The following is a 16,209-nucleotide window of genomic DNA, read 5'->3' as shown; positions in this document are numbered from 1 at the left end:
GACCCTCTTCCCTCGATGGAATGTACCACTGGCTCTTCGCATAAGGAAGAGGGGGAGAGAAAACGGTTCGGTTTATAAATAGTGAGCTTAAAGCGCCCCCCCTCAACCCCCCATTTCACTCGAAACTCCCCGCCGCCCTGGCAAGCATTGAGCAGGTCCTGTCCGTTTAAACCGAGAAGACACCCATACCAAGTCCTCAATGCAAAAAAAAATAAAAAATAAAAGGGTGCCAAGAAGCTGGGACGGAGGAACGTGGGTGTAAATAGACAGTGAACGCTGTTGCTCTCTCTCCTGCTCTCTCTCCCCCTCTCTCTCTCCCCTCTCTTCTTTCCTCTCTTTCTTTCTCTCTTTTATGAAATCAATGAACGAGTTATTGGGTAAGACATAAATACAAGGAATCAACGCCTCCATCGGGACCAACTGGGCACTGCGCGCTTTTTTTTATTTTTTGATATGAGTCTTCGTCGCACGCTACATGTGTTTTCCAATCATTGTAAATACTGGCTTTGATAGGACGAGAGCGGACCCTCTCTGGCACGACTTGGTCTCGGAACCCAATTTTTTCTTTTTTTTTTTTTTTTCTTTTTTTATATTATTTTTTCTTTTTCCTCTTCTTCTTCTTCTTCTTCAAAAAAAAAAAGAGAGAAAACGATTCCCCGCCCGTCGCCGTCTGCCGCCGTCGTCCTGTACCTCTACCCAACTCTCACCGCGGCAGGTCCGAAGATGGCAACTTTAACCAACGGGCAGGTGGACGGCGCGGTGCACGGTGTCGGTGTCGTGTCCGCCAGCACGAACGGGCTCGTGAACGGATTAAGCCACAGCCCGGCGGGATGCCCGGCCACCATACCCATGAAGGACCACGATGCCATCAAACTCTTCATCGGCCAGATCCCCCGCAACCTGGACGAGAAGGACCTCCGGCCCCTCTTCGAGGAGTTCGGCAAGATTTACGAGCTCACTGTGTTGAAGGACCGCTTCACGGGCATGCACAAAGGTGGGTCTAACTCCCTCCGGTCCCCCCCGAAGGCTCCGGCGAGCGAGGGGGAGGAATTTGGCACACATGACGCACGGATGGGGGACGATTAGTGCACGAATGTTGTGCAAATTTTGAGACGCCTGAATGAGTTTTTTGGGGGGTTTTGTTTTTAGGGATTTTTTTTTTTTTTTTGGCGGCAGATGACAGATCTCTTTTCGACCTGGCGCTGCTCTTCAGAGTCACCTTATTGTGCAGAAACATCACGAGAGTGGCCCGAAGAGGGAGTCACGACAGCAAGCGTTATAGAGAGAGTGGATTATGTTTGATTAGCAGAACAGTACGCTCTGCTGCCTGTTACACTATCGGTGTGTGTGTGTGTGTGTGCGTGTGTGCGCGTGTGTGTGTGTGTGTGTGTGTGTGTGAGTGCGTGTGAAAAGGGGGAGGGCGCGTGCTGGGGGGTGGTGGACGGGTGCACGTGCGTATGAACGTGCAACAGCATTGAGAGTGGGCCCATGAATATACAACTGTGGAAAAAAATTAAGAGTCAACTGTACATTTTGCTTTGTTCTCTTCATTTCATTGCATTACTGAGTACTATTTTCATCTTTGTCTACGAACTACTGATAAAAATGTCCCTCAAATTCCAAATAGAATATATTACATAGTCATTTTTGAGCTTTTGTTTGCAGAAAATTACAAACAAAAATGAGAAAAGGCTGTCTTTTAGAGCTCAGTGAAAACACCTGCTTTTCAGTCACAGCTTCAATGCCTTGACTCAAACATGATCACCTAAACCCTGTCGTGTTTTGTTTACATCATCTAAGGACTCTGATGAGTTTATTTAACTTTACCCCATTTAGGTTTTGGTTGTACAATTTAGACCACAGTTAAAAAGCTGCACCTTCAGAACAGCAAAGATTTCATGATCGGTTATTAAGTCCTTTTATTTTGATGCCAGAGAAAGTGCAGGAGAGACCGATGCTTTCTCCAACTGTGTGGCGAATGAAGTAATGCAGCTCTGCCCGTCTCCCATCTGCTGCTGCACACTGCAGATCAGTTGTCTGAAAGAGCTGCTACGTTTTTTCTCCCACTCACTACAAACATGGGTTTGTCTATTTGCAAATATTTCTGTTTCTAAAAAATATGGCCAGCTGTTTTGTTTAAATTAAAAGAGTATCAGCTAGGGATGCATGATGGGCTACAGGTGACATGGTGAAGATGTTATGTTTTTATCGTAATGGCAATACAAGTAACGATAAAAAAGTATTCACAAATTCATCAGGCTTTTAGCTTATGAATATATTGTGTAGAATGAGGGTCTTACAAAAAGAAAAAACTTCTCAAAATGATTGTTTTTCAGAGTAAAAAAAAAAGCACATTGTCCAACCCTACTGTCACCTCTAACTGTTATAAAATTACACCTAACAAGTTTTGATGCTGTATGTCTAAAAAAAAAGTGACAGCAAATCTGCTACTGGAGCTGATAGCCTGACTAATGGACCAGTTATGGCCATGTTTGTATCTAACAGAGAGGCAAAAAGGAGTTATTTTGTGCATAACAATCTCTTTAAAAACTTTAGTAAGTTTTTTGCCTAAGTTTGTGTAAAAAAATCCAAATAACAATAATTTTAATTGTGATGATTACTATGTTGTATTATTTTATTAAATATGAAAAATTTATTATCTGTATTGAATAAAAGCTGTTAGATAATGGTATACATTTTGCATAAAAATATGTTTATATTTGATATTTCTATTCAAGGTTATAATGAAGTGAGACTATTGTACTGGGTTATTCCTAGTTTTAGCTTTAAACCTTTTCCAATCAGAAACAGAGACTGGACTGTAATGACATGTTCTAACTTTTCTCACTTTTTGTCACATATGCAGAGATCCGGGTTTCAAAACTATTCACATTGGTTTCTTTATTTTTTACGAGAAGTGGGATTTCTTTTTGACTTGGAGATAGACATTTAGTTTTTCCTCTAAAAACAGAAAACACAGGTGTAATAGTTACTATTCCTGATCATTTTCAATAATCACATTTTCAGCTACAGTCGTTATTGGCATCAAATCCATCATTAAATTTAGTGTAACAGTGACTCATGGCCTTTTCAGGAGTGACGTAACAGTAGTGGTTCACAAAGTTCGGGTCCGGTCTCCATGTTGGGTCATAAATTAGTAGGTTAATGAAATCATCTACAGAAATCAAATTAACCAACAAAAACTATTGGTAAAGACATGTTTATGATGTAAATGTTCCAAGCGATGAACAGTTATATTTAGCAATATGCTGTTTGTTAAATGTGTCAACATTTAGCTCTTGTGTCAGCGTAGCCTACCAATAATATTCACTGAAAACTAACATCTAATATGAACAATGGTGCTGTGACCCTCTGGTTTAGTAATTAACGACAGCAGTAAATTCTTCCTTCAAAAGGAAATGCAGATCTATTTATATATTTCTGCATTTTAGCCTTTCTGGCTATGCGCACCCATAACTGGTTTACTTCTGTAATTTATATCCTATGACTATTTTTAGCTCCGTTTGCTAACCAGAGCAGATAATATGCACAAAGTTTTACTCAGGCAGGCTTTTTTAAATCAATATCAATGGACCATTATCCAACAAGAGTGATGATTTAAGTCTTTTTTATTTTTCCCCCCCAAGGGAAGGGTTATTCTTTGCAAATGGCCATCTAATGAGAGGTCACTAATTGATCTGCTGTACCTGAAAAACATCTCCCAGAGGAGTACAGAGCACGAAGAATGAGCAACCACACTGTAAAAAGTTTATTTTGGAGAGGATTACATTTTTAGCCATTAAATGTTTTTACATTTGAGTCCAGCGTCCTAGTTTAAAATTGTAACTTTAGTAAGTAAATTATAATCCTATTTTGGTAACAAATCTAAGAGAGCATGTAGATTGGAAATGAAAAGAATAAATTGTCATGTGTAGAGCAGAAAGTGGTAGGGTTGAAACATTTACATGTTTGAATGTACCAATTTAGACAAACTTTTCTGTTAAAGTACTGTTTTTGAGAAAGTTTTAATGATTTAAGTTTGTATCCAAGTTTGAATAGTTCACTGACAGCGCTAAATGCTAAAGGTAAGCTAACTAGCAAGCTAAACATTGTAATTCTGAGTTAGCTGTTGCTAATTAATTGTCTCTCTGTGTCATGGAGTAGCTTTAGTTGCTATGTTGTATGATTCGATTTAAAAAAGTTTGCATCCAGCCTTAATGCCTAGCAACAACAGGAATGATAAACAGCGTTGCTAAGTTGTTCTTATCAGGACAAAGGTTTGAATCCTCTGCTGTTAGAATAGATTCAAAAAGTTTGTATTCAGCTTTAGCTAGCTTAGCAACAATACTAAGCTTAAGTCAAACTTGTAGGCAAGTTTAGCTTCTTAGCTAGTTGCTGTTGCTAATCTTCACCGTAGCTGTTATGGAAAAGATTTCACTTTCTATTATAGGACATATTTTAAAGTCTTCCACTTTAAGTGTATTAGCTGCGACAGCTATTTTCTTCACATATTTTGATCAAACGTCTCCCCAAATAGAAGTCATGCAAATAGTTAATATAAAACTGTAGCAGCTCGTTTCATCGTTGTGATGTTTAAGCTTTCTCTGTCCAATATAAACAATGTGTAACATCAACCATGTGTTAGGAATAGATTATGATATCCAAACAATTTCAGACGGTTGAGATTGTGTGCAGGCATTGCAAGAAACCCAAGAGGTGGGAGAAGGTGCGTGCAGAAATGGGGGGGGGTGGATCTTTTATTAATAGTCCAGCTGTAGTAGCGACTCCCTGTTGGATGGTTAATCACCAGCGGCCCCAGAACTATAGGCATTGCTCGCCAGCTGATTCTAAGAACTGTCTTTTTGCCGCGATATACAGCCCTGCTTCCCAGGCTGGGGCCCCCGCTTTCATTAGTGAGCCCCCGCTGAGCTCATATTTTAACTAGCTGGAGGCTCTATACTCCTTTAGCTTGCCACCTCGCTGGCTGACTGCAAGCTGTTTGAAGGCCGTGTTTCCTTCACTACCTCTCAACACCTTCCTGAGGTTCCCGTGGAAGATTTCCAAATTAGCAGTAAAAGACAGCACGACCCGCACATTACAGGCAAAGTGACTCACTGCGCGCGCTACGGTCATATGGCTTTATTGAAGTCTGTCACTGAATAACGTACACCAGGTAACAAAAGAGGTCGAGAGTAAATGAAGTAGAAGCAGAGTTCAAAGTCTTTGTCAGAAATGTCGGTTTTCAGTGTCATTAAAAACATAGGTACGTTTTTGTCAATTTTATGCTTAAACTCATTGATTCCAAGCAAGAAATTTAACTTTTTTTTTTTTTACTCAACTTCACTTTCACTTGGCTTTTTTATATCATTTGCCTTTTTTTTTTTTTTTTTTCCAAACCCTGTTACGGAGCGCAGACAGTATAACTGAGGGCATGATGACCCTTTAGGGTGTGACGTGCTCCATTGGAGTGAAGTTTGTAGGACTACTCACCAGAAAGGCCCTCCTACCATCCTACCATCCTCCCCTTCATTTTTCCGCTTTTTCATTAACTCTGCTTGACAGTGTTCACTCTTTTCTTTTCCCTCTCTTTCTGTGTCCTTAAATCATGCGCCGGTGTGGCGCCCGTTCAGTTGCGGTGCACTGTGCTTCGTAATGGCTGTGGCAGCCTCTCCGTTGCTGCCGGAGATCGGAGATGCTCGCATAAATTTTCTTCACGGTTTTGTTTTTATAACAGTTTTGTATCTTCAAACGTGCAACTTACGGTGACTGACTTTTGTTAACTATATCGTCACTCATCATTTGTGTAATGAGTTCATTTAACTTTGTTGTAAGTTTTATGAAGAAACTTTGTCTTTTAGAAGCTGTTGGACGAGTTACTGGGATCAAGATATACCAAGGTTCGGTGGAATTAAACTTTTAAAATAAGTAAAATGTTCTGTCCCTAAAGCTTGAAGTCAGAGAAAGTGACCAAAGTTTAATTTTTCTACAGCTTGAAGCTTAAAGCCAGCTGGCTTGCATAATTAAGGCAAAATAGGTTCTTTGAAAATATTTGGGGTATGGACTTAAAATGTTGTTTTGCATTGATGGGTAAAGTGACAGAAATCGTTTTAAAAATTCATCAAAATTTATTTCTAGATCTAACTCAATCACCAATTTTTAATCTAAGCTCCAGAAAAACAAACACTGCTATCAGAAATGTCTCGCTTTCCATGACAAAGTTAAATGATCCCTCCACTGCTCAATGCTAGCACCACCCATTACTCTTGCCCTTAAAGTAGTTGAGTGCAGACTGGCTTAGCAGAATGCCTGACTACTTAACCAGCTAATATTAGCTTCTTGTGGTTGTTTTAGTTGGTAAAAAATAATAATAGAAGTTGCTCTTCTTTTGAAAACAATGTTTCTTCTATATTCTTTTCTATGTATATGTATCCAAACTGCAGTATTAGAAAACATGAACTTGGCTACTAATCATAATGAGATATTATTTTAGGAGTAGACAGAATAATTGAATGAAAACAAATATGCATTTTTGTTTACATTTTTTGTGTAAATACTGTGAAATCTATTCCTATCTTGTCATACCGTACAAATTTCATATCAAGAAGTACCTTTATTGTTTTAATGCTCCCTCTGAAGAAATAGACCCCTATTATGGCCATTGTCAGTTGTGCATGTGGTACTATTGCCATAACCCTTCCCATAATGACTCTATGTATCACTTGTAATCTAGTCTTTAGGATTGTGTCTCTCGCTGGAATGGGTGTAGGGGAGGAGAGAAGCCGGGGAACGGGGGTCAGCTGAGCTTGATAGCGGGCGCCGGGACATCAGCGCGGGGCTACATCCTCTCAATGATTTTATTTCTCTCCCCTCTGCGACCAAGCCATGCTAATAGAGGCCATTTATAATGGTCACCGGCTGCCGCTGCTGCTACCAAGCACAACGGGGCTGAGAAGCATGGCGAGCACAAAGAGCTGGCCCTTTCTCCTCTCGCTGGCAATGCAGCATGGGAGGTGGGGATCCGTTCAAAAGGAGTAGGTGTAGAAATGATTGCCAGAACTATTCATCAGCCCGGATTTTATGTCGTAATCACTGCGGCAATTGAGCTGTGATGATATGGAGATAACATTTAAGAAGTGGAGCTACTTTTTTTTTTTTTTTTTTTTTTTTTACTGCCGTTGCGTCTTTGTGCAGCGTTTGCGTTCCAAGTCAAACCTTTACCTTGAAACTTTTTTCTTTTTTTCCCCCCCCTTCTTCTTCATTTCTTAGCAAATGCAAATGCAGCTGTCACCAAGACTGTTTTATTGCTGTTGCTTCATCTGGATGTAATTCAATTCAAGTAATGTATTTGTCCTTGGTCAAGCTAAATACGTTTGCAAGCAGCCTTCTCCATGGGCTCAGACAGTTAAAGTAGTTAGAAAGCCAGAGAGTTGCTCAAAGTCAAAGCAGGTGTCGAAATCTCATTTGGAGTTGGGTCTAATCGTCCATTTTTGACGTGATGGGTGATAAAAGCGACAAAAAAAAAAAGCAACGGGTCTTCAGATGTAGAGCATACCCTTTACCAGAGGTCCTGCTTGTTCTGCACCTAACAAATAAAATGAGATGCTTTGCTGGGAGAGTAAGACCCGTTTCACATTTTGCCACCTGACAACCACAAACATCAATGTATTTTAAATGAGTTTACAGCAGAAAGAAGTGCAAATGTATGTAATATTAAGTGAAGGATAAGAATAGCTTGGTTTCAAAGTTTTTTTTGTATTACCAATTCTCAATTAGATTTAGGTTTGGGCTTTGACTGGGCAATTCTAACACGTAAAAATGGTTGAACTGGAACCATTCCATTTTAGCTGCGACTGTATTGTAAAAGTGGTTTTCTCTTTGGATGTTGGAAGCCTGTCCCAATTTCAAGTGTTTTGCAGACTTTAGTACTATTTTGCCATGATTACATTTTTATTCAACTCACCATCCCTCCTGCAAGAAGCTGACGTCACAATACACACATGCTTTACGGTCTTGGTAGGCTTGCAGGTGTGCCATACATTTTCTCCAACGAGCCTCAGAGGCCTACATGAAGCAGTTTCATTATTAATTAGAACGTTTTGGTTGTACTGGACTTTATTTTGAGATATTAGAGTAAAGGAAACTCAGTTAATGCTTGCATTTCTTTGGATTTATAGTTGTAAAAAAAAAAAAAGTAAATTAAAAATGTGTTTTTATCCACTGTATATTCTTGCCCTACTTTGTGTAATTTAATCAGCTAAACTCAAGAACATTAAATGTTTGTAATTGTAATGTGACAAAATGTAGAAAGATTGAAGGGTTTGAATGCTGCTGGAAGTCAGTGTTATTGAAATGAAACAAGAGGATGCAGTTTATGGACCACTTCCAGTGCTGTTTAAATTCACCCACAGTGCAGATGGTCTATGCTACAGATGGGGAGGCTATAATCAGTGCAGGTCATAAAGCGAGTTATGGTTCCCCCCCTAAACACTTTTTGCGTTGATATTTCAACCTTTTACCTGAACATGTCGGGCAAAGCGGATACACAAAAGGGAACAGATCGTCGGGTTCGCTGCGTTCGCCGAGGCCAGGAAGTCACGATGCCAAGAACAGGAAAGAGTCATGCTGTGTCTTATTACAGGCAATTAGATGTTACAGGTTGCCGTCTGCAGCAGAAGAATAAGACGTCTCAAATCAGACCCGACTTTGAACAAAGAAAGAAGACAAGCTGGGCTGTGTTTCTTCGTCCTGCAGGTCTGCTTTAATGCAGCAGGAGTTTCGTTCGAAAAATTTCACTCGGGTTGCATCATCCCCTCAGTAGGATGATTCTCCCTCCTCCTCCTCCCCCTCCTCTTCTTCCTCCTCCCCGCCCGTTTGGCTTGGGATGCCTCTATGACTGATTGTTTGTGTGTGGGGGTGTACGTGCGTGTGTGCGTGTACGTGCGTGTGTGTGTGTGTGTTTTAATGCGTTCCTTCTCTGCCTGGCCCAGAAAGCTCTGCACAGCTCAGTTCAGAAGTAAACTTTGTGACCTGCTTCTCCAGAAGATGGATCACAACAAATTCTTGAGTTTTTCGTCAGGAGCGTGTGACATCACAACGCGCCCTTAGAACATCGCTCGACCACCGAGAGCCTCGAAACTCGCGTCCTCTGCCGTTTCTGTCAGAGCCGGGAACTGCCAAGCAACAAGACGTAAACAAGAGGTGGAGACTGAGCAGAGGATAATTTGTCAGGGTAATGCTGCCTCCGTTGTCCATTATTATTGGAGAAGACTTGTCGGCGAGGGGGGCCGGCTGATGGCCGAGCAGGGAGCCAGTTAGTCACAGTGAGAGATGGCTCGATGGGGCTAAAGGAGGGAGCGCTCGTGCAGCTCCCGCCAGTATTAGCATGCTAACAGCCGGTGTGGAGTTATTGTGGCCTGTCAGGGAGGTGGAGCCCTCTGGCTTCTCTGACCTCGCCAGTCCTGTCATTATAACCGCTGACCTTTACGCACGCACACAGGGAGATGCTGCGAAGGCGTGCCTCTCCTTCTCATTTAACTTCCCTAAAGAGCAACAGAAATGAATAAACACACATTCAGCATTTGAGCCGCAGCTTGGCGTCAAAACACGTCTGTCAGTGTTGCAAAGAAGACGAACGGCGACGTGTTTTTGAAATGGCTTTTAATTAAAAATGAGCTTCTTTTTTTTTAGAAACATCATTTATTTGCTTTACAGACTCCAAAAATTAACATTACTTCCATTCAGAAGAAACATGTTGGTAAGGATAAAAGGTTACTTTTAGCCTGACCTAAATCTGACAGGGGTTTGAACAGTTTGGGGCTCAACAGCATTACTTCCACACAGCTGATTACTGACGAACCTGTTATGGGATTTGCCCTGGTAACAAACCCGAGTCTGATTTCGATACAGTTGTAGAAAAGTCAGATCACTCTGGCATTTTGAAATCTGCTACTTTTTAAACCTTTTTGCATATATTCATGCTGGTGACTAGTCCGTGCCCGAGGGCGCACCCTATTTCTGAGGATTTGTTGGCTGTCTACCAGCACAGAGTAGCTGCTAAGCTTAACAGTGTTCCCATTAAGAAGACTAACGTTAGAAATATAACAATACCAAGAGGAATCGAGCTGATTTTCTTTTTTTCAGGTTTTTGTAATATAAATATTGATATTTTAATACGTAAAATGTTAAAAAAAAAAAAAAAAAAAAGCTGCGCTGTGCACCTTCTCAAAAACATTTCTAAGGCTAAAAACTTTTCTGGAGTGGATTAGGTTTTGTGGTTTTTTTGTCACAGCTAAGTAGCCTACAGCAGAGTGAGAATGAAGGCGGCCCTAAGCGTTTCATCAACATTTGGCCTTTTGCCTTCTTTAAAAAAAATAATGCTCACACTTGAATCCATTTTTTTTCCTTCTCTCTACTTGTTTACTAATGTGCGCTCTCTTATTCGAGTGTTCATCGAGTCCCATTGTGCCTCTCTTTCAGTCTTGACTAAAAGAAAATCATTATTTTTGACAAGTGCTCCTTGGTGAAGTAAATGTTTTCAAGGCGTTCGCTGCAGCAGAGTCTGATTGTGCTTTGTGGAAAATTTCAAAAAGGAACTCAAGACTTTGGTCGGCTTAAATGTTTAGTCTGCAGCCCCTTCAGAGCTCCCTGGGTTTAGATGCAAATTATATGTTCTGCGGGAAACGTGACATACACTCCTGATCAAAATCTTAAGACCAGTTAAAAAACTGCAAGAATTTGCATTTTGCACTATTGGATCTTAAGAAGGTTCTAAGTAGAGCTTCACAATGTTAAAAGAAGAAATCAGCGTAAGAGACAAAAACTTTTGAGCAGGGAATTAATTGAAAACTGCATTTACACTCGGGCTGCACAGTGGCGCAGTTGGTAGAGCTGTTGCCTTGCAGCAAGAAGGTTCTGGGTTTGATTCCCGGCCCCGGTCTTTCTGCATGGAGTTTGCATGTTCTCCCTGTGCATGCGTGGGTTTTCTCCGGGTACTCTGGTTTCCTCCCACAGTCCAAAAAAACATGACTGTCAGGTTAATTGGTCTGTCTAAATTGCCCCCAGGTGTGAGTGTGTGTGTGCATGGTTGTTTGTCCTGTGTGTCTTTGTGTTGCCCTGCGACAGACTGGCGACCTGTCTAGGTTGACAGGTCGCCAGTCTGGTCAGGTTGCCCGGAACGTTAGCTGGAGATGGGCACCAGCAACCCTCCCGACCCCACTGAGGGACAAGGGTGTCAAGAAAATGGATGGTTGGATGGATGCATTTAAACTCAAACATGATTTTTTCAGCTGATCAAAAGTTTAAGACCATAGCTCAAAAAAACTCGAAAACCCCCCAAAACAGAAATCAAAGTGTCAAAAAAGGACTCAGTAATGAGTAACTCCACCATTCTTGTTGATGACTTCAAACAATCCTTTAGGCATGCTTGATGCCAGTGTTTCCAGGAGGCTAGTGGGAATGTTGCTCCAAGTGTTGAAGATGGCTTCACGAAGGGCATCCACTGTCTGGAACTGATTTTTGTAAACTTCCCTTGCCATCTATCCCCAAATGTCCTCAATTGGGTTTAGATCCGGGGAACATGCAGGATGGTCCAAAAGAGTGATGTTATTTTCTTGGAAGAACTCCTTTGTCGGGCGGGCATTGTGAACTGCAGCATTGTCCTGTTGAAAAACCCAATCATTACCACAGAGACGAGGGCCCTCAGTCATGAGGGATGCCAGCTGCAACATCTCCACATAGCCAGCTGCTGTTTGACGCCCCTGCACAACCTGAAGCTCCATTGTTCCATTGAAGGAAAACGCACCCCAAATCATGATGGCGCATGAAGAAGACGTGGCCTTTGAAGACGTTTTTTTGTTTCTGAAGCCCTTCTCTCGCAGATGCTGTTTGATGGTTATTGGGCTGCAGTCAGCACCAGTAATGGCCTTCATTTGGGTAKWGGATCGTCCYGTGTCTTGACGGACAGCCAATCGGATCCTGCGGCTCAGAGCTGGGGAAATTTTTTTGGGTCTACCATATGACTTTTTTGTTCCATAACCCTCAGGATCATTTAAAACATGCAAAATACTTACTTACTTACTGCGTCCAACCTCAGCAGCGATGGCACGTTGTGAGAGGCCTTGCTTATGCAGCTCAACAATCCTACCACGTTCAAAGTCAGTGAGCTTTTTTGCTTTTGCCATCAGGAGGTCTTGACAGTGTAAAGACTTGACAGAAAATGACATGGAATCCAGATTTTTGCACAGCTTTTGGTTTTTAAAGACTATGGTCTTAAACTTTTGATCAGCTGAAAAAATCATGTTTGAGTGTAAATGCAGTTTTCAGAAAATTCCCTGCTCAAAAGTTCTTGTCTCTTGCACTGATTTTTTCTTTTAACATTGTGAAGCTCTACTTAGAATCTTCTTAAGATCCAATGGTGCAAAATGCAAATTCTTGCCATTTTTTTGACTGGTCTTAAGATTTTGATCAGGAGTGTATTTGAAATGTTGGTAAGTTTAACATTTTGCTTGTGCTTTGTTGTTGTTTTGTTTTTTTCTTTTTGGCTGTTGATTGGATGAAAATCAACAGCCACCTTCCTGACTTATTGAACTTTTAGCATGTGACGTCTTGAGGGTGTTTTGAGGAGTATGCAGCATTAGCTTAAACGAAAAGACGTTTTGCATGTAGAGCAGAGACGCTTTGGTCTCATCTGATCACATCACCTTCTTCTAAATGTTGGCTTTGTCCCCTACATGACTTCTTTCTCAGATATTAGCTGCATTTATACTGAGGATATTTAGGAATATTAGAGCAAATGGGGGTTAAACAAATGCTTTATATTGATGGTGTTTATTAAAAATAACAATGGGGAACTTTTCTTCAACTTCATAAATACTGTGTTGGTCTACCAGGAAAAGATGTCAATAGAATATTTTGAAAGTTGTTGTTGTAAAGTGACAAAATGTGAAAAAACATTTGGAGTTTTAATACTTTTGCAAGGCACGGTATGTAGCTCCAAAATTTCAGAGGATCAGGATCTGTTTACAGTTTTCAGAAGACAACAAATTTCAACTGTGACTGAATTCAGAAACTTGTTTATCCTTCTTGCTTTGCTCTTTAAGGCCATTTTGTAACACTCTACCCATCTCCCTGCGTTTCTAAAGATGCATTTGGACATTTTGGATCAGATGTGTCACCTGTTCACATTCATATTTCAGCTTTCGCCCAGTTCACCATCAACATTTTCGACGGTTTCCTTTCACTGTAAACGACAGTCGGATCCCAACGTTTTGCGAGCATTTTTCCGATCCAAGCCCGACTCAGACCTCGAGTCTGCAGGCGGCAGCAAGCCCAGCTGCAACTCACTGCTGCAGAGGTTTTCTACCAAGAAACAGCAGCATGACACAGCAGCTATATGAAATATGGAGCCAAAGTTTGTCACCAGCTAACTGTGGCAGTGACCCATTAATGCACACTGTGCAGGCATTAATTCTGATTACACAGCCTGCTCCAAGACTTCCAGACTCCGTCTAAGGCACCCTCTGTTTTCTGGCTTTGATCAGCTGAATTCAGGAAAAACGCAAACAGCTCTGAATCCGTAGATAGATATTATCTCAGTATCTGTGAAGCTTTTATCTGTTTTTTTGTGTGTTTTTTTTTTGTTTGTTTGTTTTTTAAGCAAGGGATTCAATTACCCTTTCAGACCATACAAAGTAGTTGACTACACAGCCAGCAAATCACACAGCTTTAGTTGATTTATGGTTCATAGAAAGTTGAGTTGATGTTTATTCTCAACCAAATTGCTGAACATAACTCAAAGTGGCGTATCTGGGTCTGCCTGCTAGGATATTCCGAAGGAGGGATTACATGAGCCGTGTACCATTTGTTCCTGACAGAAAGCACGTCAAACATTGGTGAGCATGTGCGACTTGTCAGGCCAGACACATATTTAGCCTCGTCTGTATGCGTGCTCCTTTGCCGAGCATCAACTGGCAGGTTTTAGTGGCCCCGATTTAATTCACTTTCTCCGCGTCTTCCCTCATCCCTATTTTATATCCCGCCCAATTAAAAATGCACCACGTTGACTTGTAAAGAGAAGGTGGAAATGGAGGATAGGGCTTTTCAAAAAAAAAAAATCCCTCTCAATTATTCAAAGGCAGGTTTGATAAGTCATGCGGAAGTTTTTGTATGTTTGGGTGTCGAGGGTCGGGTCAATTAAAATAAAAAAAACAAGAAGTTTGTTTTGCATTTGTTACGATAAGTTTTTACTGAGAAGGTAAGAATCACATATTTAAACATAATTGCATTTTATATTTCTTTAAAGCTTTTTATTGCAAAAGATTTTCCAAATAAACGTACTTTAGCCTGATTTCTGTAATAAGTATTCATGTTTATGTGAAGATATTGTCCCAGTTTATTGCCTCCAGAACTGCTTATACTCTTGTCTTATTTTATAAAATTTAATGCTGTTTTTTTGTGTAGTCTAAAACTAACTTTTTTCATTAGCAATTAGTAAAAATGTGCAGAACACTCTTAAATATTCCACTTGTTTAGTGTCCCATTTCTGCTCATTTTAGAACTGAATATGGCATGCTTTTTTCAATTTAATTGAGTTTTCAGTTTAGTTCTATTTTTGTTCTGTTTATTTCAAAAGGGAAGTTTTTTTATTAACTCATTGTTCAGAGAACCCGTAAAAAAAATGCACAATTCACACTAATATATTATACTATGTTTATGTGTATGACTCTGTCTTAATTTTCCTTTTTTAAACTGTAATTGAATATAATTTTTTATAGTTATTTTTCAAAAGGAAGACATTTTGCTGTCACTTTGTGCAGAACACCTAAAAAAACACGCTTGTGTATGTGGCACATGTTTATGGAAAGACATTGTGCTATTTTCCTTTGTCCAGTGCTGTGCTGAGCCCTGCATTTTTTGCCTTCAGATATAACCATTCAAATCATGTTGGGATAACACTGAGGAAGAGAACATAAAGGCTTTATGCTGTCCTGCTGGTTGGTTAGCAGATAGACCAAAACATATCGCTGCAGAGGGAGATGGTGCAAGAGAGCGTAAAACGACAAGAAGCTCAAGACAGGGAGGGAGCAGGAGAGAAGGAAGGAGAATTACAGAGTTGCTGAAACAGGGATGATGTAAGAGAATGCATGAAAAGAGGCAAGGGGGATCCATGGAGGAGTGATTGGGTGGGTGCTGCACACAAAACCAGAGAAAGAGAGAGAGAGTATCAAGAGGCAGAGTGATATAAAAAAGATAGAGCTGAGACAGTAAAGAGAGACTAAAAATGGAGGAAAGCGGAGATTGTCCAATGTCAGGCGCAGAGCGAGTCAAAAGAATTAAAGGGCGGTGGAAGAGGGGCTGAAAGGAAAGCGCCGGGCGGAGATAGAAGTAGAAAGAGTGAGGGACTCCCAAAGACAGATGTCGCCGTCTCTGGCCCCAGCAGATTGATGGCTTCTGGCCCGCTTCCATGCCAAGCTCTGACCTCTCTGTCCTCTGTTGTAATTTATAGGCTGCGTTTTTCCAGATTTAAGCACCAATCTGTGGCCATCATGGCTCGAGAGGGGAGAATGACCTTCCGGAGACGGGAGCAGAATTAGACCCCCACGGCTCCCAGCTGCCCCGTGGGTAAATAAACAAGTGCCCTCCATATCTGACATGTTAATGGGACAGCTCTTACTTTACCCTTGTTATGCGTGGGTTTACACATTTCTTCACATATCTTTGCTTTTGTTCATGTTGTGTAGACGTAAATCTGGAGCTGCGGTTTAGTTGTGTTTGCATGTAGAAGTACAGAAAGCAAGAAGCTGATCTCCTGTTTCTACCTATAGGTACCAGATTTAGTTTTATAAAACATCACTGATTGTTATAATTTAACTGGTTTACATGCATGTTATTTGGTTAGTCCGTGATAACAATTTTTGATTAGTTAAACTTTTAAAAAATAGTCTTGACTATATTTGTGAAATTCTTTCAATTTTCTTAGATCATTTGCTCAGCTAATTTGTCCTCTTATGTTGAAAACAAACAGAATACTTGAGTTAGATTCTGATTAAACTTTACTGAAACTGCAATAAACTTTACAAATCTGCTCTAACAAGGTGCTGTGTTAACATTTTCCCTTACAACCACAGCTAAGATGGGCCTCAGAGTTAAAAAGCTCAATTAGCTCTGAAGTTTGACTTTAGCAGTAATGCTATTGCTAAACTTCCCAAAAAA

At 40.7% G+C, this 16,209-nt stretch overlaps 1 protein-coding gene across 17 annotated transcripts in view; it reads left to right on the top strand.

Annotated features, from left to right (window-relative positions):
* Positions 1-521: 521 nt before the first annotated feature.
* celf4 (CUGBP, Elav-like family member 4) overlaps positions 522-16,209 on the top strand; it is a 117,495-nt gene continuing 101,807 nt past the window's right edge. For 16 of the 17 annotated variants that reach the window (XM_017304671.1, XM_008409500.2, XM_008409498.2 and 13 more), the window contains exon 1: positions 623-994. In XM_017304671.1, the coding sequence (XP_017160160.1) occupies positions 724-994 (271 nt within the window). In that variant the 5' untranslated portion in view covers positions 623-723. Of the gene's footprint in view, positions 995-16,209 lie in introns of all 17 variants that reach the window. The other variant, XM_008409486.2, reaches the window with a different exon arrangement.

Source organism: Poecilia reticulata, linkage group LG5 (genome assembly GCF_000633615.1).
Source record: "Poecilia reticulata strain Guanapo linkage group LG5, Guppy_female_1.0+MT, whole genome shotgun sequence".
Classification (NCBI taxonomy): domain Eukaryota; kingdom Metazoa; phylum Chordata; class Actinopteri; order Cyprinodontiformes; family Poeciliidae; genus Poecilia; species Poecilia reticulata.
The sequence above is the reverse complement of the archived record's forward strand: the minus strand, read 5'-3'. Positions and strand labels throughout refer to the sequence as shown.